The sequence below is a fragment of the Suricata suricatta genome, chromosome 5 (assembly GCF_006229205.1).
Source record: "Suricata suricatta isolate VVHF042 chromosome 5, meerkat_22Aug2017_6uvM2_HiC, whole genome shotgun sequence".
Taxonomy (NCBI): Eukaryota; Metazoa; Chordata; class Mammalia; order Carnivora; family Herpestidae; genus Suricata; species Suricata suricatta.
The window spans coordinates 82,750,142-82,772,470 of NC_043704.1; the positions used below are offsets into that span (position 1 = coordinate 82,750,142).

At 35.8% G+C, this 22,329-nt stretch overlaps 1 protein-coding gene across 2 annotated transcripts in view; it reads right to left on the reverse strand.

The window, feature by feature from the left end:
• Positions 1-7,120: 7,120 nt before the first annotated feature.
• Positions 7,121-22,329, reverse strand: part of KLHL24 (kelch like family member 24) — a 40,858-nt gene continuing 25,649 nt past the window's right edge. For both annotated transcript variants that reach the window (XM_029939796.1, XM_029939795.1), the window contains 5 exons: positions 20,868-21,052; positions 19,362-19,480; positions 15,110-15,298; positions 13,633-13,821; positions 7,121-9,287 (listed from right to left, as the gene is read on the reverse strand). In XM_029939796.1, coding sequence (XP_029795656.1) covers positions 9,087-9,287; positions 13,633-13,821; positions 15,110-15,298; positions 19,362-19,480; positions 20,868-21,052 — 883 coding nt within the window. In that variant the 3' untranslated portion in view covers positions 7,121-9,086. The remainder of the gene's footprint in view (positions 9,288-13,632; positions 13,822-15,109; positions 15,299-19,361; positions 19,481-20,867; positions 21,053-22,329) is intronic.

The window sequence follows — 22,329 nt, forward strand, 5'->3', positions numbered from 1 at the left end:
TGTTTCCACCAAGGGTTTCAATCAAGGAGTAAGTGAGGTCAACATAGGTCTATTAGCAGTTATGTTGGATGGCAGGGATGTTCTATGCAGATTATTTCTGCTTAAAGATCACTGTTATGTGCCCTGCTTCATAACTCTCTGGAGCTGTCCCAGTTTCTGCCTATTTTCCATGTCTGATACTTGATTCTGTCATCAATTCTGTGAGCCTCTGCTGCCTTCCAATAAATTCCTTATTCAGATAGGGTTGGTTTTAGTCATATGCCATCTTTGATCTTAGGCAAATCATTTGGGAAGCTCTTCCACACAAGAGATGATGAAGGCCTGAACTAAGATATTGGTAGGGAGGATAAAAAGGTAGATAGATGGATAGATAGACAGATTGATGGATAGATAGACAGATTGAGATAGACAGATTGGCATAAGAGAGGTACGCAACAGATATTTGAATGCATGATTAAATAACAGGAAAAAAATTACTCCTAGAGTTTTGGCTTTGAAACATAATCAATTTTGTTGCTATTTGTTGCAGAAGAGAGAATACAAGATAAATGAGTACTTTTGGAGAAAGAAATTCTAGAGTTTCAGTCCCATCTTAAGGATTCAGGTAGGCATTTCTTTTCTTTTTTTTTTTTAATGTTTGTTTATTTATTTTTGAGAGAGAGGGGAAATGGGAGAGGGGCATAGAGAGAGGGAGAGAGGGAATCCTAGACAGTCTCTGCACTAAAGGTGCAGAACCTGATGTGAGGCTTGATGTCACCAGCTATAAGATCATGACCTGAGCCAAAATCAAGAGTTGGAAGCTTAATCAACTAAGCCACCCAGGTGCCTTTCAGGTAGAAATTTCTAAAAGACATTTGGATACAAGTAGGGACACCTGGTAGGGCAGTTGATAGAGCACACAATACTTAAATCTTGGGGTGGTAAGTTCAAGCCCCATGTTAGGTAAAGGGCTTACCTAAAAATATATATTAAATTTTAAAAAGGCATTTGGATACAAGTATATTGACTGAATATTGAGATTTAGAAGTCATTAAGTACAGTCATTACTAGAGTCATAGAAGTAGATAAAATTACCCAGGATAATTATCTGCAAGGTAAGAAGAAAGCCTACTGATTGGGAATTTAGGACAGACGTGGAGGCAGAGATTGATATAGAGTGAATCCCAAGCAGGCTCCACACTGTGAGTATGGAGGCCAATGCAGACTCGAACTCATGAACCATGAGATCATGACCTGAGCCAAAGTCAGATGCGTAACCAATTGAACCACTCAGGTGCCCTGACAGTCCCTGTTTTAATGTTTATAGACTGACGGGGAGACAGACATGTGAAAAGATCAACTCTGTATAGCGTGATAGAGGCATTCCACTTACTGAGAACTGTGAAAATGGGAATAAAGAATCATCATTTTCCAGAGTAAAGAGATGTTATGGTCTCTTCTTTCCAATTGTGTCAAGCACTGGGAAAGGTGCCGAGGGATTAATATATCAAATAAGACAGTCCTGTTCTCCAGAAGCTTTCTGTCAAGTGAGGAACTGCATAGCATCAGAAAAGGGCTGCTTGTTGAGACAGGGAAATAGCATTACACCAATGCCCTAGTTTTAGTTTTGTTTTATTTTTAAAGTAGTCTCCACACCCAACATTGGCTTAAACTCACAAACCCTGAAATCAAGAGTCTCATTAGCTACTAAATGAGCCAACCAGGTGTCCCCTAATGCTCTAATTTGTTGCATTTTCCACTTACTTGTAGCTTCCATATACCTACCATTCAAAATGTTGTTTATGGAAAATTTGATGTCTGACTCATAGTCTTGCTCTTTCATTGTAATTTCTGCCATTATCCTGGGTCATTTCAGCATATAGATCCTGTCCCTTTGCTCTCACCTCACAATATTTTGACGTCTAGTCAACAGATCTTCACCCCCACTCAGCCAAGTAACTCACAAGGCCTTGCCTTAGATTGTTCCATCACCGGAACTATTCTTCCTGTGAAACCTTCACCTCTAAAACCTTTCTGTCTTTAGCCAGGCCTTCCCTTCCTTCTTCTCTCATTCCATGACTTTCCTTGTGACCTTGTCCAGATCTCCAGTCTTCCAACATTTCTTCAGGCAGGCTCACACACTACAGAAATCAGCTGTGCTAGGGGTTCCAGTTACATCTTTTGCTAAACCCACAAGTCCTTATTTTATTTAACTCCCTATAAATTTGATGTTCTTAATTATATATTTTCTATCTTGGCTATAGTCATACTTTACCTTTTACTACTCTTTCATGTTATAAAGATGACTGAGTGACAACCCAGAGAGGTTAATGCCATTAAAAAAGAAGTTTAACGTTATTCATAGTTCCCTTAGAAACAAGACACACAGTATGTCATTCAGGGCCACAGGGGAAGCACCAGTGTCAGGAGGCAGAAAAAAATGAGGGGAGAGCACAGGCTACAGCCTTTACTGGCTTTTCCTTGAGAAAGTCAAGTCAAGACAGGGCAGGGTACACAGTTTAGGACTGGCTATACAATTTAGGATTGGCTAGTTTGAGTAATTCCGCAGGCTTTGGGACGGAGGAGCTGTTCTTGGTGTCTGGTACCTGGCCCTGGGGTGATTCAGGGCAGGGGAAATATTGGCTTGGTGTGTGAGTTAAAGGAGGTAGATGGGGGGCATGGGTGATATATGAAAGGTAGGCTCACTGACAAGTTGGTTACTGTTTCCAGGAATTAGCTAGTTCTAGGAAGAGCAGTCTCTCCCTAGACAGCAAGATTCCCCCAAAGATGTAAAAAAATGAGAAAATATAACAAAATGAAAAATAAATTAAAAGACCCCAACAAAATTAAGAGGAAAACCATAGCTTTTGATTTTCTAAATCTTCATTAACAGTTAATAGCAGAGAAGCAGAAGGCAGGTTAAATCATTTTTCTTCATTCCATTATGAGTGCAGGTGATTTTTAAAGTAAGCTCTACATTCAAAGTGGGGCTTAAATTCATGACCCTGATATCAAGAGTCCTAGGCTCTACCAATTGAGCCAGTCAGGTGCCTCAAGAGGGCAGGTGAGTACAAGAGGCTCTATTCTTTACTTCTATCACTGTCCATGATTTTCCAATTATAAGCTAACACTTTTTAATTTTTTCAACCCCTTCTCTGCTTTTGCATATTGCATTTTTGTCCTGAATTAGCTGCATGGAAAGGAACCAACATTTATGTTCTCCTCTTCTGTGCCAGATATGTTCAACCTTTAACACACATCCCAGTAGCTCATCTCCTTATACTAAGCCTGTGAGGTGAGTATCATGACCTTTCCTAGAGTAAGGGAAAGTATGGTTCAGAGATTAAATGGCTTTACGGTAGAGCACTAGTTGGAATCCAGTCTGATGAAGCCCCGGCACTTTCCAGGTGTGGATACAAAGGAACAGAGTCAAAGAGAAAGGCTTTAACATTTATTATTCAAGAAGCACTCTAACTTATTTTATTTTGATGGCACAATTTAAGAACTAAGCATAAAAAGCTAAGCCTTGTATATAGTTCTGTAACATAGATCTTTTCAAAATTTTACTTTTGTTAATATAAAATCAGACATTGCCTCTCCAGTGAATAATATGCCCTCTTTGACACCTGAAAGAAAATTTCTTAAGTCCTTTACTCCAAATATTATTACAGAGGTACTTTCGAGAGCCTAATGAAGAAACCAGAGTGTACGTGTTACAGATAACTTTCTGGTAATTAAAATTTTTTTTTGGATTGGTACACTTCCATGTAGTTTAGACTAAAACATTGATTATATGCCTATTTATATATAATCACATCATTATGAGTATGCAGTGGCATTTCCTTTTTACTGTTCCTCAGCCACCATTTCCTTTCCTCATATACACCAATGTTTTTAGTTTTTTTAATCTTTCTAGTTACTTTATGAACATACCAGCAAATATTCACATATATTAATATGAACTTTTCTCCATCCCTTCTTTTTTTTGCACAAGCCTTTGTATGTATGAGCCAAATAAAACAATGGAGCACCTTGATGGCTCAGTCGGTTAAAGTCTAACTCTTGATCCACAGCTCCTTAGATTAAGCCCCACGGAGCCTGCTTGCGTTCCTCTCTCTCTGCCCCTCTCCTGCTTGTGTTCTCATGCATGCATGCACACAGGCTGTCACTCTCAAAATAAATAAATAAGTAAGCCAATCAATATTTAAAAATAAAACAAAACAAGTTTTTGGTAAACAAAATTTAATACAACTGTATAGTCAAATAATAATGGTTAAAAGACATTTTATTAGACACAACTTTAAAAAAATTAAAGAAACTCTGCACAAAGTATATTTAAACAAGACATATACGTATTGATGTGCTACAACCAAATTGAGAACAAAGAAGTACAATGCATTTTTTTTTTTTCACTGTGGAGATTCTGGAGCCTCTCACTGAAAGCGAATGACATTTGGCTGCCAGAGGTCTACAAGTTGGAAAGCATATTATGCTTTTTTTCAACTCTATAATTGTGTTGTCTTAGCTCCTGAAATTATAAAGAAACTATGGGGAGGGATGATGGGGAAAAGAAGAATAAGAGCTTTTTAAGAAAGATAAATGAAAAAATCTGTAGGAAGAAAAAATAGTACATAAGAATGGAACAAAAATAAGTATGTTTACATTTTTGACATTAGATGTAGATATCATAAATGACATTTTACAAAGTTTAAACAATGTTAGATGTTTGTCTGAATATCTTAAAAAGCACCTTGGTAACCAAATACCCACAAATATAATAAAACTCCAAACACTCAACATTTCTTAACATTCTCATTCTATCATGCAACCACATGGTGCTCATTAAAAAATTTAAGAAGAAGGGAAGTTTATTTACTCTGTAGGAAACAGATATGAAACTCATTGAAGGTAAGCTTTATTTAGAATGAAAAAAAGTTGAAATCACTGGAGAACTTAAGGCACATAAACAAATTCAGATGCAGTTATTTTGAAAACATTAAAACAAATTCTTTTCTTTGGAACAATATATAAAATAAGTTACGACTACTGCTGTTTAAAAAAATTATTTATGATGATCATCTTTAGCACTAAGTAAATTTAATATCTAAGGCAATCACACAAATGTAAAACATTCATAAAAACATTAAAAAAATCTCTGAAGTTATGTTGAAAATGTCTCTGGAATCATCAATTCACACTCTGGCTCAAGTGGTTTCTGACATCTAGCATTGGATGTGACAATAAGTATAGCTACCTAGTCAAACCTTTTAAAAGGCCACCAAATTGCCCCCATTCTGGTTACTTGGTATGGTGAATTTATTTAACTACAAAGAATAATGGGGTGAGGTGATGTAAACCTGGCTTTCAAAATAATGCACAAGAAATTCTAATAAGGCCAAAATCATGTTGAGGTTAACTGGTGTCTTGCGTTTAGTAAAATAAAGGCTTCCACAGGAAGCCTTTAAGAGACATTGTCACTTGGCACCACATAAATAGTTATCTCTTCTCTTTGAAAATACAGGCTGGAGATGTCTTTTCCACATACAAATCTCAAGACACAAAAGGCACACACAACTATTCAACCCCTCTTTTCATGTATGCGTTCTCACATCAATCCTTAAAAAAAAAAATCTATTTGCCATATCCAGACAACAGGGAAAAGAAACACACACACCTGGTTTGCATATTGACAAAAGTAGTATAATTGAACCTTTGTCTTTCCTGAGTTTCAAAAGGGTATATGACAGTAGAGATACATAAACAACTCATATTCACTAAGAGAAAATGTATCAGTCCACAAAACATTTTCATCTTTCTAAATATAATAGAATGAATGTTCAACCACTGCCTGTGTGAAGCCCCTTAACCAAATTAAATTTACTCTAGAATCATGAACTGAAGGTTATTTATGGCATTTTAAACACCCCAAGTAGGCAAAAATGACAAGTTAATACCCTCCCTGAGTATTTAAATTTTTTTTTTCTTAACACCTGGTTTAAATGAGTAAATATGTTTCAGTCATCTAGGGGAAAAAAGGTTACTGAAGATTTAATAAACTACTATTTCATGCCTGTGCAGTAGTCAGTCGGAAGATTAAAGTAGAAAAAGAAGGTCTTCTGTTATAAAACTTAGACCACTTTATAGCTCACTCATACACAGGAAAACACATGTTCATGAACAAAAAACAACTATACTTTCCTGTTGATCCACAAAACATACACTTGAATTCCTTTTCCCACTGAGGAATCACAGCTGGGTTTAGCAAACTCATCTCTACCTCCAATTTGTTTTCTGACCTTATGAAACTTTATGAATTACATAGATTCTGACCGTATGAAATTCATTACACTAACACTCATCATGTACTTTCAAACTTTTTAAAGTAATCTCTATACCCAACGTGGGGCTTGAACTTATGACCCCAAGATCAAGAGTCACATGCTCTACTGAGCCAGCCAGGTGCTCCTCATCATGTACTTTCAAATGTAAAAAAGTATTATAGAAATGCCCAAACCAAAAAAAAAAATCTTCTGGAATTGAATTTAACATGGTCAACCAATTTTTTACTTTATGTGCTTTTTTCTGATCATCACAAACTGATCAATTTATTGGTGTTTGTATATATGTGTATACATAACCGTACTATCTATATACACATGTATATACATACATACTAACCCAAAGCTTATGTGAGCATCTCCTATCAAAAGAAAGCCTGTCAACTATGTGATGACCCTATGAATATAATCTGGCACAATTTGGTTTATGAATCCCTTTTGATATTTTGATATACTGATTATACCCTAAAATTCTTTTGTATTTTATCAAGACTAACACCACTATTTATCAGTAATCACTAAAGGAAGATAAATAGTTAAAAGGACACTGAAATATAGGTTGGGAAATTCCAAAAATTGTTAGTTTCATAGGATTCAAGCTAAGTTCTTGGTGGCCTACTTAGTTTTAAATTATGTAGAAAAATTAAACAATATTGGTATGAAGTCTATGTTTAAACAAATTGTTCTATAGGATTTCATTTCAAATTTAGTAAAATAAACACATGGATATTAAAAATAAATGTATGATAAATACAAGTAAATAGTTAACACTTTTACAAAAGACAAAAGTTCTAGGATACAAGTTATTTTGAGAAGGTATTTTTTGTGTGAAGTGTCTGTATTATGGGCACAAATCTTACAAATACACATGAAAAGAACAAGTATCATTTGTATAATCCTTAGCATTTACAAAACACTTTTCTCATACATTGTCTCATCTACCACGAAGAGTTTCTGAACTAAATAATTTCCATTATCTACAAAAGGTATATTGTAGAAGTAGATGTTTACTCTAAAATTAAAACAAGTATCCCAATTGTATGTACAATTGTCTTTCTACTAAAATGACAGAAAATTGTTTCCTGAATTGCTCTGATAATTATCACAAAAAGGTATATATCATTTCAAATTATGATTTGAAAAATGAAAATTTCCTAAAAATTTATAAGATCTTTATAGAGCTTTTCTCAGAATTCAGATTCCAGCTAAGCATTGATGTTGATGCTGTATAGTTTATTAGAAATCTCTGTATCATTCTAAGATGAGAAAACAAAAGTGGTTTACCAATGTTAGGTTTTTGATTACTAACTTGGTTTTAATATAAATCTAGTGACACCATAATTACATATTTGCAACATCTCTCCTGTGACAAGGAGTATGTAATTATGTTGCAAGATGACAATAATGCCTGGGAAGTTGAAACCAGCGGCTACCGGCAACATCCCTGGAACGTCCCTAAAATGGTGTATATTATATCTGTTTACTTAAGAATAACAGTAATCACTATGCTACCGTTTCTGCCATTCAAACTGCCTTAGAAAAAAATTTGCATTCCTCTCTGAATACTAGTAAGCTTATAAACTGGAGTTGAAAAATCTACACAAAAGCACTTGTTTGTTGTATAGAAGCTTGAGAACGCTGACCAGTATTTTCCACAATGGGTACCAAATGAAAATTTTATCTTAAAACACTGCAAATACCGCTGTTAGTTTTTTTGATAGCTAATTTTAAAAGAAAAATGGACCCACTTATAGGTGGTCCCTGCTTGATCCTTCAAAGGCAACTTGACAGTGGAGACGCCAGGATTTTTGCCTGTTCACAGGAAAGGAGGATACCCAGGGAAGAGGACCTCACCCAACGCACCATACTAAAGAGGTCAAACCCTACTGGGCTAGGGAGAAAATCTGTCCCTGTTTTCACAAAATAATATTGCAATATGGACTTCAATTCTTTTGCCGGGTTTAAGAAAAGGTGCTTGCTTCCTTAGAGGATTTAGAGATGATACATAAATACTATGAGAGCCACAGTGGTCATTTTTCCCTTCAACGGTCTTATATAATTTTTCCTTGGGAATACACGTATAATTTTAATCCCCATCTTAGGGGCATTTGCATTTCTATCTCCTACCCAATGTTCTTCCAAAAATATGTTTACTATAAGATGACACTTCTAAGAAGTGAGTCATGATAATTCAGTATTTTATGATACTCAAATTGTTATTACATTTTTATCAATTACTGAAAAAAAACCTTCAATAAAATTAATCAGGTTGGATATATTTTTAGTGAAAAAGATTTTTGAAACTGATGTCCCCCCTTAGAATGCATTCTAAGCACTCTAAGCATTATGTGATCCAACCTAAATGAAACCTAAGTCATGCAGTTTTCTATACATAAAATGACAAAATAAAGAATATATAAGCTTGCAGATAAACATACATAAATGAAGAAACCATTCACAAATTCCTAAAAGTTATGCAGGCAGACATTCTTTTCTACTCCACATAAGTTTCTTACAAATACTTACAAAGGTACACTCTCAAAACCCAAGCAATAACCACTATTACTTTCAACAACAACAAATTTTTCCCCCCAATTACAGGAAAGGTTTTATTACAGTTTGATAGATTATTCTGGAGGAAAAGGCACAATTATTATCTTTACTTTTTTGAGTACATGGCACAAAGGAGAGACGTCAAGTTCCTACTCTGGAGTTGTTCAAACTTCTCATCTTGGATTGGTGTGGCTTCTTGGGTGAGGTATCCCGGCTTCAGAGCTTAAAGCATTTTTCATTGTATCTATGAATAGTCACACAGCCATGATAGGACACTGGCCTGGGCATTGCAGCTACCCCTGTGATGATACTTGTTGCAGGATCGTAACAGAGAATAGTGTCTGTGGCTTCTCCGTTTTCCCGTCTTCCACCCAGGATATATATTTTACCATTACACACAGACATACCACAGTTTTCCTGTTTAACCAAATAAAAAAAAAATCAATTCTTGAAGGTAAGGGATTTGGTAGCAAACTGAAAACTAAGACCTGCTTTAACAGACAAAAAAAGGGAGACATGAAATCAGCTCCCTTTTGCCCAACTCCGGCTCTAGGTATGAGTGCCAGGTAATTTTGCATGTGTGAAACATTTAGATAAAATATATGTTATTTGTTGGGACCAAGATGTGGGAGGTGGAGTGGGGCCTAAGTGAGAGAGGGATTTTAACTTAACAGTAGTTGAACAAAAATACTTTTGAAGAGCATGGCTTGCTTCTCCTGTTACAGGAAGCTCCCTCATTACACAAAGTGACTGTTACATGACCAAGGAGTAGGAGCATTATTCATCATAAGGGATTACCCCCAAGTTGAATGAATGAGAGAAAAGAGCTATAAACAAATTAACAAAGTACTGTTATTAGGGCCTTGGCTGGCACATAGAAATTCCCTAAATAATATTTTAACTTTGCACATAATGAGATTCTTAGCTAAATTTTACTCTTCTCTGTCAATAATATAATTGCTATAAAAAAACAAGTATCATTGACCTAAAAAAATTCCAAAATTTTTCAAAGGGTGCCTTTGACTAGAGTTAAAAAGCAAAATATGTTTAAAATAGCAAGTTGTAGCTTTTAGGAATCATGCAGAGTCAAGAGGCAGGGAAATGGTAAGGAAAAGAGAGAGAACAGGGCTGCATTAGGTTCATTAGGTCTGCAAAACAAAAAGCTCAATAATTTTAGCTTTTTTGGTACTTAATATTCTAAGCATTAAAAAAATAGTCTGACTCAAATAACTGTCTAACATGAAATTACAATGGACTTTTCCTTTTTCACTGATTAGCATTAAAAGGGTAGGCAAACACTTACAGATGGTTCAAAAATTACCTAATAATAAATTACTGGTAGTTAAGAATGGAGTGAGAAGAAAAGATAATCCCAGAAATCTCATTATTTTTTGCTTTGAGAGATTTGATATAGAATACTTGATTTGGACTTCAATGATTTGTCTTTGTCATAATAGATTTAATACATTTCTGATCTAAATGTTTTTTCTTTGAAATTTCCAAAGTCAGTTTATTCATTAACTAGAAAAAAATGTGCCATATTTGTCCCATTGTTTTTTCTTAGTTGTATCCCAATCACGTAGTCTAAAAACATATTCATTGTATGCCCTGCATTAATACTAGATGCTGGTAATTATCTTCCTAAGTTGTTATCATTTCATATGATATAGCTGTTTCGAATGAACAGTAGTTCTTGGGGAAAATGCATTATACTTTAAAATATTCACTGTAATAAGCCAATAAATATTAGCTTTGTTTAAAATATTTACAAATTAGGGCATCTAGATGGCTCAGTTGGTAGAGCATATGACTCCTGGTCTCAGGATCATGAATTCAAGCTCCCAAGCTGGGAGTAGAGTTTACTTTTGAAAAAAAAAAAAAAAAAAAAAATAGGGGCACCTGGGTGGCTCAGTCAGTGAAGTGTCCAGTTTCGGCTCAGGTCATGATCTCATGGTTCGTGGGTTTGAGCCCTGCATCAGGCTCTGTGCTGACAGCTCAGAGCCTGGACCTGCTTCAGATTCTGTGTTTCCCTCTCTCTGCCCCTCCCCTACCTCAAAAATAAATAAACATTAAAAAGAATTTAAAAATTTTTTAGAAATAAGTGTAAACACCTGTCATACAGGTGAATATGACCATAATATGGGTTCTTATATGGTAGGGCACACTCTCCCCTCTACAGAGCTGGAGACTATCCTTTCCAGGAGAGGACACTGAGCTAGAGAAATGTCATTCATTTTACTTACATGTGATAAAAGAATGACAGAAGATTATATTACTTCTGTACCAAGCTGAATACTATTATGTCCCTTTCATCAGTTGAGGCAATGTTATTTTGAATACATTACTAATTAGAGACTATATCTCAACGTCAACAACTTTAGAAAAATGGTGTTACACTCAATCCCTATTCATGATCTTTACAGTCTGTATCTGTTAGGGATATTTCATTTAAGACTTAAAATTAGGTCCCTTGCTACTTCACTGTCTCATTTGTTTACTTATTCAATAAATATTTACTGAGCACCAATTAATGCAAGATACATAGGAAAAGAGAAAAAACAGTATTCTCAGGAAGATGCAATATTGATACCCATAGCAAGATATATGGCTGTCATAACAGAGGTGTAAGTGCAGTGACAGATCAGATTAGGTTAATTCTGAAGAGGGAAACTTCAGTTTGTTGTAACCATGAAGTGGTCCTTGAAAGAGGAGTAGTGTTACAAGTAGAGAAGGCAGAAAAGGCATTAGAGTCTAAGAGGACACTACGAACCAAGGCAAGAACATGTATGATCTGTATGGCAAATGCAAGTTAACAGATACTTAATGTAATTGGGATAAAGTTGCAGAAAGTGAAGCTAAAAAGGCAAGCAGAGGTCAGATAACAAAAGGCCTAGAATGAAGTGGGAAAACTTTTGGATTTTATTCAGTATGTTTCCAATCAGAGGAGAAACACAATAAGATTTGCTGGGAAATAACTGGTGGCAAAATGGGTTGGAGAAGCAAGACATTAAACACTAATTAGAATATTACTGTTCTTGTTTAGGGAAGGCCTCATAAGAACCTGAACAGAAAGAAGCAGGAACCACGGGAATGGAAAAGAATAGGAAAAACTCTGGATACACAGAACTGATATGCTGGATTGATTCCATTTAGGAGAAAGTAGGGAAAATCTAAGAATAGTAGAAAAACATATATTAGTCTCTGCCTCCAGTTCCTGTCACAGAGTTCCTAAATCCCTTGGAATTTCCTGAGTGATAGAAATGTCTTTTGTTTTAATGAGGTGACTCTTGGTCGGTTCCTGGATGAAGGCTGATCACCCTAAAGATCATGTCATAATTAGAATCATAAAACTGTTATCTCTACTTCCTGTTCACTGGAGAGGGGACAGGGGCTGGAAATTAAATTAATGATTACATGATGAAGCCTCCATAAAAATTCCCAAAGTGTAGGATTCGAACAGCTTCTGGATCGCAGGGGGTGGTGCACCTCAATTCTAGGCAGAAGCTCCTGTGTGCTTCAGACCCTTCTGGACCTCACCCAATATGCTTCTTAATCGGGCTGTTCATCTGTACCCTTTACAATATCCTTTAATATATTAAAAAAAACAATAAACACAAGGGTTTCCCTGAGTTCTGCAGGCTGTTCTCACAAATGACCAAACCCTAGGAGGGGTTGTGGGAATGTTAATTTATAGCCAGTCAGACAAAAGTACTGGGACAACCTGGAACTAGTGGCTGGTGTCCGAGGTAGTGGCAGTCTTGGGGACTGAGCCCTTAACTTGCGGAATCTGACTCTAACTCCTGATAGACAGTGTTAGAACTGAGTTGAATTGTAAGATACCGAGCTGGAGATGGAGAATTAGTTGGCGTGGGAATAAACCAACATATCTAGTGCCAGATGTGCAGTGAGTGTGAGTAAGGAACAAACAATTTTTTTATTCACTAGGTTGTCTGGAAACAGAAAAAGTAGGGTTGGGGAAGATAAATTCTGTTTTAAGTTTAAAGTCTTAGAACATCATAAAAAATATCCAATAGGCAGTTGGAAATTTGACTCTGGAGTACAAGAGAGAGGCTTTAATGATGATAAAGACTTGAAGTCATCGGTACTGGGTAATAAACATGATCACTCAGGAACAGAGTATAAACTGGGAAGAGGGAAGGGAAAGAGGCTCAAGGAAAACCCACATTTAAGGGTTGGATAGAAAAAATGAGAGCATATGAATGAAACAGATTATTAGAGTGGTATAGGTAGAGCCAGATTTCCAGCATCAGAACCATCAAGCATTTTGGTGGTAGAAAGAGGGAGGCTGGAGCCATGAATCAAAGGCTGAGAGAAGGCTTTTGGGGAGGCAGACGGTGGAGATGGTGTAGGAGTACAGGTAAGATGAAGGAGACCTGAGCCATTTCTTCTACAGAAGGAAAGAAACCAGTTTGGGAACATTTCTTCTCTTTCAAAATATATGAGAAATAGGGATAAAAACTAGGGAAGATTCTGAAAAAGGTCAAGGGGAAAAAAACCCACCAGCTCAAGTACAACAGCTGCTTCACCATGGAGTGGTAAAAATTACGTTACTTCAATAACACAATTCCCTGGAAGGAGTTCAAAACGGTCATACCATATGCTTTATGTGGAGTTTTAAAAGTTATGAAATAATTCAAGCACACATGAAATAGATTAACAGTGAAATTACAGTCAACTTAGAAGGGCCATGTACTTGGCCCCTCTTAGATGAGTTTTCTTTTGGACTGTTTTATGTTATTACCTGTCGGCTGAATGTATTCTGAACGTGCATCCAGTAGTCTTCAACTGGATCATAACAGTATATTGCCTTGGTCAGCCCACCAGCAACATATATCAGGTTGTTTAAGGATACGGCTGTTATACACCGCTTGGCAATGGGGATAGCTGCACGAAGGAGCCAAGAATTGGTTTCTGGATCATAAGATTGAACCTAGTAATACATAGAAATATTTAATTAAAAACTTCTAAGCAAAAATGCATATTTACTTAATAAAAAAGTCTTATGATACACAGAAACATGACTTAAAATCAAATCTCACTAGTTAATTTATATTAATTAATTCATATTAGTTCACAAAATTAAGAAAGGTTAGCTTAATAGGGAAATGTCTTAATTCCAGAATTCTTAAATGCAAATTTATTACTATGGAGCAGAACAGAGTAATACACACAGATTATTTCCAGGATGAATGGCTAGGCTACCATGGAAAGTTTCTTTACTTATTTCCATTAAAATTAACAGTCAAGGTGCCTGGTTGGCTCAGTTGGTTAAGCATCCGACTCTTGGTTTCAGCTCATGGTTTGTGAGATCAAGTCCCACATCAGGCTCTGAGCTGACAGTGTGGAGCCTGCTTGGGATTCTCTCTCTCTCTTCCTTTCTCTCAAAATAAATAAACTTAAAAAAAATAAAATTAACAATCTAGATTTTTAAAAAATTGTGTCCTATAGGATAACTATGCCTCAATTCAAATACAATTTTCTTATACTTTTAGGAAGTCATTTCTTCAAAAGAACACAAGTAAATTTCAATTCAGTATACTCTGAATTACCACAAATTCTGTATTACCGAATTCTACATATGTAACATTTGACATTATATCACAACTAAATTTAAAAAAAGAATTGATTGACAAAAGTCAGTAAACAGTTGCTAAAAGGATTAGGTATGAGACAGTTGTTTCCAGAATAAGCTCAGTGTTTTCTGAGGTCTCAGGATGGCACATGTTCTTTTATCCCAGGAATTCTATGAACTGCAGCAACTTTGAGCTGTCCTCTACTTAGTAACAGAGGTTTCCTTTCTTCTTTTTTGTTCTAAAAAATACTTTTAAAGTATGCAGAAGATGACCCAGATGGAAGCAGTATAGTTACTATATTTTATCTATTCTGCTAATTCACTTACCAACTGTGTTTTGTATGAATAATTTTTTGATTTTGTAGACTGTAGCAGTAATGCTGAGGTTTAAAACAATTTATTTAGTATATGATCCAAACACTGAGCTTTGTCTCATTTCAAAAAAAATAGATAAAACTTTTTACAGAAAATTATTAGACATACTAGGATTTCACTTCAGTCACTTGAAACTCAATGTTTTCCCCCAAAAGTATAAAGTACCAATGTTTAAAAGGTTCCTCACACTGAGGGACTCTATTTGATAAGCTTTATGTATTTCTCTTCTTGTATACATCATTGGTAATTTCTATAAGAGAGCATGGCTTACCTTATCAGAGCAAGTATTATCATCGGGTCCTCCACCAATCACAAACAATTTGCCTACACAGCTAGTCACGGCAGGAGAACTCACTGCTTCCTTAAGGGGAGCAACTTCAGTCCATCGATTTGAAAAGGAATCATAACATTCTACGCTGCTAAGTCTGTTTTGCCCATCATAGCCTCCAACAACATATACCTATATGCAAAATATATGGAAAAATCTTAATTGTCAAAAGTATGAATTTTTTAAATAGTTGACTAAGAAATTAAGGGATCTGTCCTCTTTAAAAAGCCCTTGATAACTATAATTGCAATATATTTGGCTCAGTTTCTGAAACTTTTTTATTAGCACGCTCTCAAGTATCCAATGATACTTTTCAAACATTTTTTCATAATAGCCCCCTCCAATGAAGTTTTAATACGACAGATATATTGTATATCCATTTATGTACAATATATATGTCTGTGCTTTAGATATAAAAGAGTACAATTCTTTTCATCCCCAAGAACTGACAGGTAAAACCTTCCGCAGTTTACCTATCCTCTGAGATTGTTTTAATTTCCTCAATTTCACCCCCTTAAGGGTGATACTGTTTGTGTTAAGAATTACATGATTGGTTAAATACTCACACTCATGGATAATGAAAATATTTGATTATTATGAAGTAATAAAGCTATAAAATTAAAATATTAGGTAAGGATTACTAGACCGTGAGATCACTGAAGGCAGGGCTTATCTTTTTCTTCATTTTAGTACCTTCTGTGCCTAGCCAAGTACTTGACACATAATGAACTTTATACTATATATTTCAATGAACAGTCATTATCAACTTTCCCCTCAATATCTAAATAACCAGTCAGTCCACTGAGTCTTCTCTCACAGTATCTCACATCGCTCCCTCCCTTCTGTTTCCCATTGCCACTATCCCAAGTCGGGGTCCATACCATCTTAAACTTCTCAGTTAACCTCCTGGTCTCTACTCTTGTGCTCCCTCAACCACAGATTAATCTTCCTAAAATACCTCATCAACTCCTTTTAGTAGTTCAACAATAGATGCCTAAGGGTCAAGGCCAAGCTTTATACACTGACATTCCAGTCTGTCCACAATTTATCTTTCTGTGCTCCTCCAAATTTCCAGAGCAGCCAATGCTATTTTGTATTTCAATCTTGCACTTCTCACATTATGTTAAAATGATCTCTTGGTGGATTGGGTTTATTCTCCCAACACCATAAAGTCCAGAGAAGTTAAGTAATTTACTCAAGGTCACCTGACTGGAAAGGGTATGGCAACTGTGGCAAAATATAGCAATTAAGGGTATGTCTTTGAAGTTAGGAGACGCAGGGTTCATATCTAGCATTGCCATGAAATGAACACCTTGGGCAGTTTACCTATCCTTTGAGATTCAGTTTTAATTTCATCAATTTAGAAATGTAGACAGTAATAATACCTATCACATATATAATTTTGAGGATTAAACTTTCCCCTACATGCATAAATTAAAAACATGTTGTGAGCATCAAGGTGAAAGGCCTCTAGATTAAGAAAATCTGAGCTTTGCTTTGCCCTGCTTTATCACTTTCTGTGTAACCTTGGGCAAATGACTTCATCTCTTTGAATTAGGTTTCTTTAGGGGCACCTGGGTGACTCAGTCGGTTGAGCATCCGACTTCAGCTCAGATCATGATCTCACAGTTCGTGGGTTCAAGCCCCACGTCAGGCTCTGTGCTGCCAGCTCAGAGCCTGGAGCCTGCTTCCGATTCTGTGTGTCCTGCTCTCTCTGCCACTCCCCTGCTCATGATCTGTCTCTCTCTGTCTCTCAAAAATAAATAAATGTTTAAAAAAAAAAGAATTAGGTTTCTTTATAAATTGAAAAAGTTATACTAAATAGTCTCTAAGATTACTTCCTACTTAGATTCTATATTCCAAATCATCCTTACCATCCTACCTTAATAGTGACAATTTATAAATTTAAATAATTTTATAGGTTTGAATTCAGTTTATATTGTAATTTTTTAGGACAACAGTTTTCATGAGTTAAGTATATGCTATGTAAGAAAGATTCCTTTCATTTCTTGATTTACTGCTTCTAAGTTTTAGGTAACTTCAAGTCAAGTATGCTAACATTGATCAAATAAATTATTGCTTACCAATCCATATATGATATCTGAGACATCATTTTCATTTGCCTTTGTACATCCAGATTAAATAAGTACAATGTTTTTTAGTTGCATCTCTTTTCTTTCCACCCCCTTGAATATTTTGTCTGCCCCTTTCCAGTAATATTTTACCATTCTTGATGCACAGCTACCAAAACCATATATAATACAGTAAGTACTGGAGAGCCTGGGTGGTTCTGATGATCTGAACAGGAGTTCAAGCCCCGCATCCGGCTCTCTGCTATCAGCACAGAGGCTGCTTCAGATCCTCTGTCTCCCTCTCCTTCTGCCCCTCTCCCACGTTCTTTCTATCAAAAATAAATAAACATTAAAAATAATACACTAGGTACTAACAAACTAGTGATTATGGAAAATGTCCAAACTGAATTAGTATTTTATTTCCATTACATTTATCTCAAGGTCCTCAATGTTTCACTGACTGTGTCAACAGTAGCAGCACAACAGATCAATATCCTCAGGAATAAACAGTAGCTGTCAAACTGTGCTTTGAGGAACTCTAGTATTCTACAGTACGGAAATTTCAAGAAGTCTTTATGGGGAAATAAGGGAAGAACATGAGAGTTGATGGGAGGCCGAATGGGAAGGGTTCCTCCACCAGCTGTTTCATTTAAAGCAGTTCTGTTTTTTCATTGGTGGCTCTAAAATGTCTCCACAGGAGGACCTAAGAGGCAGCAATCTTTTTAGCAAGGAGGACCTGGGTGGCTCAATCCGTTAAGTATCTGACTCTGGATTTTGACTCAGGTTATGGTCTCATGGTCATGGGATCAAGCTCTGTGTTGAGCTCTGCACTGGGTGCTTAGGATTCTCTTTCTCCCTCTGTCCCCTCCCCTGCCCATGCTCACTCCTGCGCTTTCTTCTCTCTCTCTCAAAAAAAGACAAAAAAACCCAAAAAACCCAACCCAAACAAAAAAACCCCACAAAAAAACAAAACAAAAAAAAAACCTGTGCAAGCAACTATGTTGCTTTTGCTCAAATTGCTCATTAATTTAAGGGAGCTTTGGAGGAGCTGATAGAGATGGAGGCAGTGAAAAGCTAAAGAGCCCTTAGTATACTGCTGTATTGTTATCTGTTCTAAGTAATGGCTTTTTAATGTTAGGTTTAACTTTAAATTTTTTTATTTTATTTTATTTTATTTTTTAAATATATTTTTTAAATGTTTTATTTATTTTTGATACAGAGAGACACAGAGCATGAGAGGGCGAGGGGCAGAGAGAGGAGACACAGAATCTGAAGCAGGCTCCAGGCTCTGAGCTAGCCGTCAGCACAGAGCCCAATGCGGGGCTCGAACCCACGAACGTGAGATCTAACCTGAGCCGAAGCCGGAGGCTCAACCGACTGAGCCACCCAGGCACCCCTAAATTTTTTTTTTAATGTTTTATTTATTTTTGAGACAGAGAGAGACAGAGCATGAGCGGGGGAGGGGCAGAGAGAGAAGGAGACACAGAACTGGAAGCAGGCTCCAGGATCCAAGCTAACTGTCAGCACAGAGCCTGACGCGGGGCTCGAACCCACGAACTGTGAGATCATGACCTGAGCCGAAGGTTCAGCCGGATGCTCAACCAACTGAGCCACCCAGACGCCTCAAATTATATATTTTAAAAAATGTATTAGCTATAGTCAGTAATCCATTTTCTTTAAAATATATAGCTGAATATACCTTAATACTTATTTTAAGTTTTTGTCTCTAACTGTATAAAGAAAAATGATAAAATAACATCACATCTTCTCCTGACTGCCAAAGTCAGTAAAGGGAAAATGATTGCTTGGATTAGACATTGGCCTGTTTTTGTACTTGATGTAACTCCTTTATTTTCCAATGCTTCTCAGGCATTCAGACTCCAATGGAGCATGAAAAGAGAAATGTGCTTCACTGCCACAAATTCCAAATTGGGAAAACAAAATAGCCATTCAAAAGTACAGTGTCAAATTGTTTATATCTGCAGTTTATCTACTGAGGTTAGAAATGGAAGGAAATACAATTTGAATCCAAAATACCCAGAGAGTGAGTAAAATGAAGGATTCAGCTGTGGTATTTATTTTGGAAATGTACCAGCAATAGTAATAAAAAGTGGTTTTCTTACTTTACCAAGGAGGACAGCCATTTTGTGACGCCATCTGCCTTTATTTAGAGAAGCAACTCTGATCCAAATATTTAACTGTGAGTTATAAATCCACACATCACGGCCATTGATTCTTCCACCTTTAAATGCAAAACAATATACACACAATAATATATATATCACCAAGGGATTTATGCTCAAGGCATAGATAATTAAAACATAGGATTTATTAACCCAGTCTTAAGAATTTGTGAATTCAGTTCAATAAATAAAAGACCCTCTTAAAGTTTTTAAAAAAATTTTAAATGTCTTATTTATTTATTTTTGAGAGACAGAGAGAGACAGCATGAGCAGGGGAGGGTCAGAGAGACAGGGAGACACAGAATCTGAAGCAGGCTCCAGGCTCTGGGTTAGCTGTCAGCACAGAGCCCAACACAGGGCCCAAACCCAGGAACTGTGAGATCATGACCTGAGCCGAAGCTGGATGCCCAACAGACTGAGCCACCCAGGTGCCCCAAGACCCTCTTAAAGTTTAATGGAAATAGTTCCACAGGGCAGATTTAAATTTTACCGATTATTGAAAGATCATAATTATAAGCCTTAAATAATAAAGTGCAGAATATAAATTTTATAAATGTGTAAGACTAAATAGATTTTCAAAAAGCTTTTTAAAAATCACCCATTTTTTCCCAAAAGTATACTATTGTACAAAATGAAGTATGTGTTGTTACATTGTTCAACATGTAATAATATAGTAATCTGCACAGCTGGTAAAATTATTAACCAATCAACAGACTTAGGACCATTGATACAGTAGTTATACTTTGTATAAGTCTGTCATTTTATTGTCTCTGATTTTAGATGTAACATCACATGAACGAAGTTAAGAATTTTGGGGCACCAGGGTGGCTCAGTCGGTTGAGCTTCCGACTTCGGCTCAGGTCACAATCTCACGGGTTTTGAGTTTGAGCCCAATATCTGGCTCTGTGATGACAGCTCAGAGCCTGGAGCCTGGAGACTGCTTTGGATTCTGTGTCTCCCTCTCTCTCTGCCCTTCCTCTGCTGGCACTCTGTCTCTCAAAAATAAATGTGAAAAAGAAATTTTTTTAAAAAAAAAGTTAAGAATCTTAAGGAAAATCATGTTTCAAAAACTTTAATGAGAATTTCAGAAAAGGTGGGGGATTGGAGATGCTTAATTAATTATATGGGTAATTTTTACTTTGCATACTTTACTATGTTCCTTAAGCCAAAGTTAACAGGTAAGAGTTTAAAAAGTTATACTATATTCTATATGCATTTGATAGTATTTAAATTTGATGATTACAGGCATCTTTCTAGTGGATCTCTTATAAATCATTCTAGATCATCTTGAGATTGTTTTTAAGAGCAGAAAGTCATTCTTGGTTTTCTTTGTTGTATAAACTGATCTGCCTAAAGTGGGCATATTCACTTTCACTGTTTTCTTTTGTGACATGATTGTTTAAAACAGACAAGCTACGTTCAAATTAAAAGTTGATAATTCTTTACCTGAAACAAGAATGTCATTCCTTAGAGCACAGACCGCATACTCTGATTTGGTAAATTCTGGAAGCTTAGCCAAAGACTTCCATTCTCCTGTCACAGGATCATAGCACTCAGTATATGGAAGATTAAATCCTCCAACCCGTTCACAGCCTCCAACAACAACAATCACCTCAGAATAGCCAGTTGACCTAAAATAATTATTATAGGAATGTATAAGTAATAAAATACACTCGAGATTGTTGAAAATGCTAAAGACATACCATTATCATTAAGAAAGCAGAGCATGATTATAAAGTAAACAGTTTATTCTCTGAGCATGTGCCAAATAATACAGGCTGCCAATGACTTACTTTGAGAACATCTGAAAGGGATTTAGTGACATCATTTTCTAAAGAAAATTGCTATGGGTACTTTTTTCTATGAGTTTTGCCTTAAAAAGTATAAAGCAGTCTAAAGATCCTACCTAACTCAACTGGAATCCTAGTATTAATAAGGATGACTTTCAAATGCAGTTTTGCAGCAATTCTGATATGCATAATCACCCCAAGGTAAGATAATATAGAAAAATGGTGCTTTTTCATCAGACTGCTAGTTCTAAAAAAACCGAATTCATACTATAATCTAAGTACCCTTTAAAGGAGTATGTGTACTTATTCAGAAACTATTTTTTATAATAATTTTTTAAAGTTACATAAATTAAAGTAATCCAAATCAAAACCTGAGCAGTCACTAAAAGTGCTGAGTTTATAACAAAGAATGTTAATGGAAAAAAGCAAGACAAAAATTATACAGGTCTCATCAATACTATGTAAAAAATGTATCTGGAAAGAATATACCAAAGTGCTAATGATGGTTATCTCTGGATTGTGTGGCTTCCTTCTATCAACACAAATTTTCAAGATGATAATGAGTACAGACTATTTTTAGACCAGAAATAACAATCTTTTTTTTTTTTTTTTTTTTAACAATCAATCTTCAGAGCACTAAGAGAATTCTAAGGTTTATGTTAAATACAGGATTCTTTTGTTTTCGTAGTTCGAATTCAAGATAGATACAGGGGGAACGAAAAGCTTATCCAACTTTTTTGTTGTTGTTCATAAAGCTCAATAGATTGTTTGGAATTTTAAAGTTACTTGACTTTTATAGTTTTTCACAAATATAATTGAAATGAAACAGGTACCTATATTTTATGGTTGTTACAGTTTTAAGTCTCATGAAGCAAAATGCTAATAATCCCTCTTCTCTTAACTTAAATGTGGAGGGAAAATAGACCACAACAGAACACTGAATTGTTATTTTAGTCAATATGATTTTTCACAATTACACTAGGAAAAAGCAAAATTAAGCAATACTGGTGTGTCCCTCTAAGAGCAATTTTCTAGCTACAGTTACGCATAGCTTTTCCAGCTAATAATCATTCACCTGTTCCATGCCAGCCATACTTTTCCATTATTAAATCAGAAAA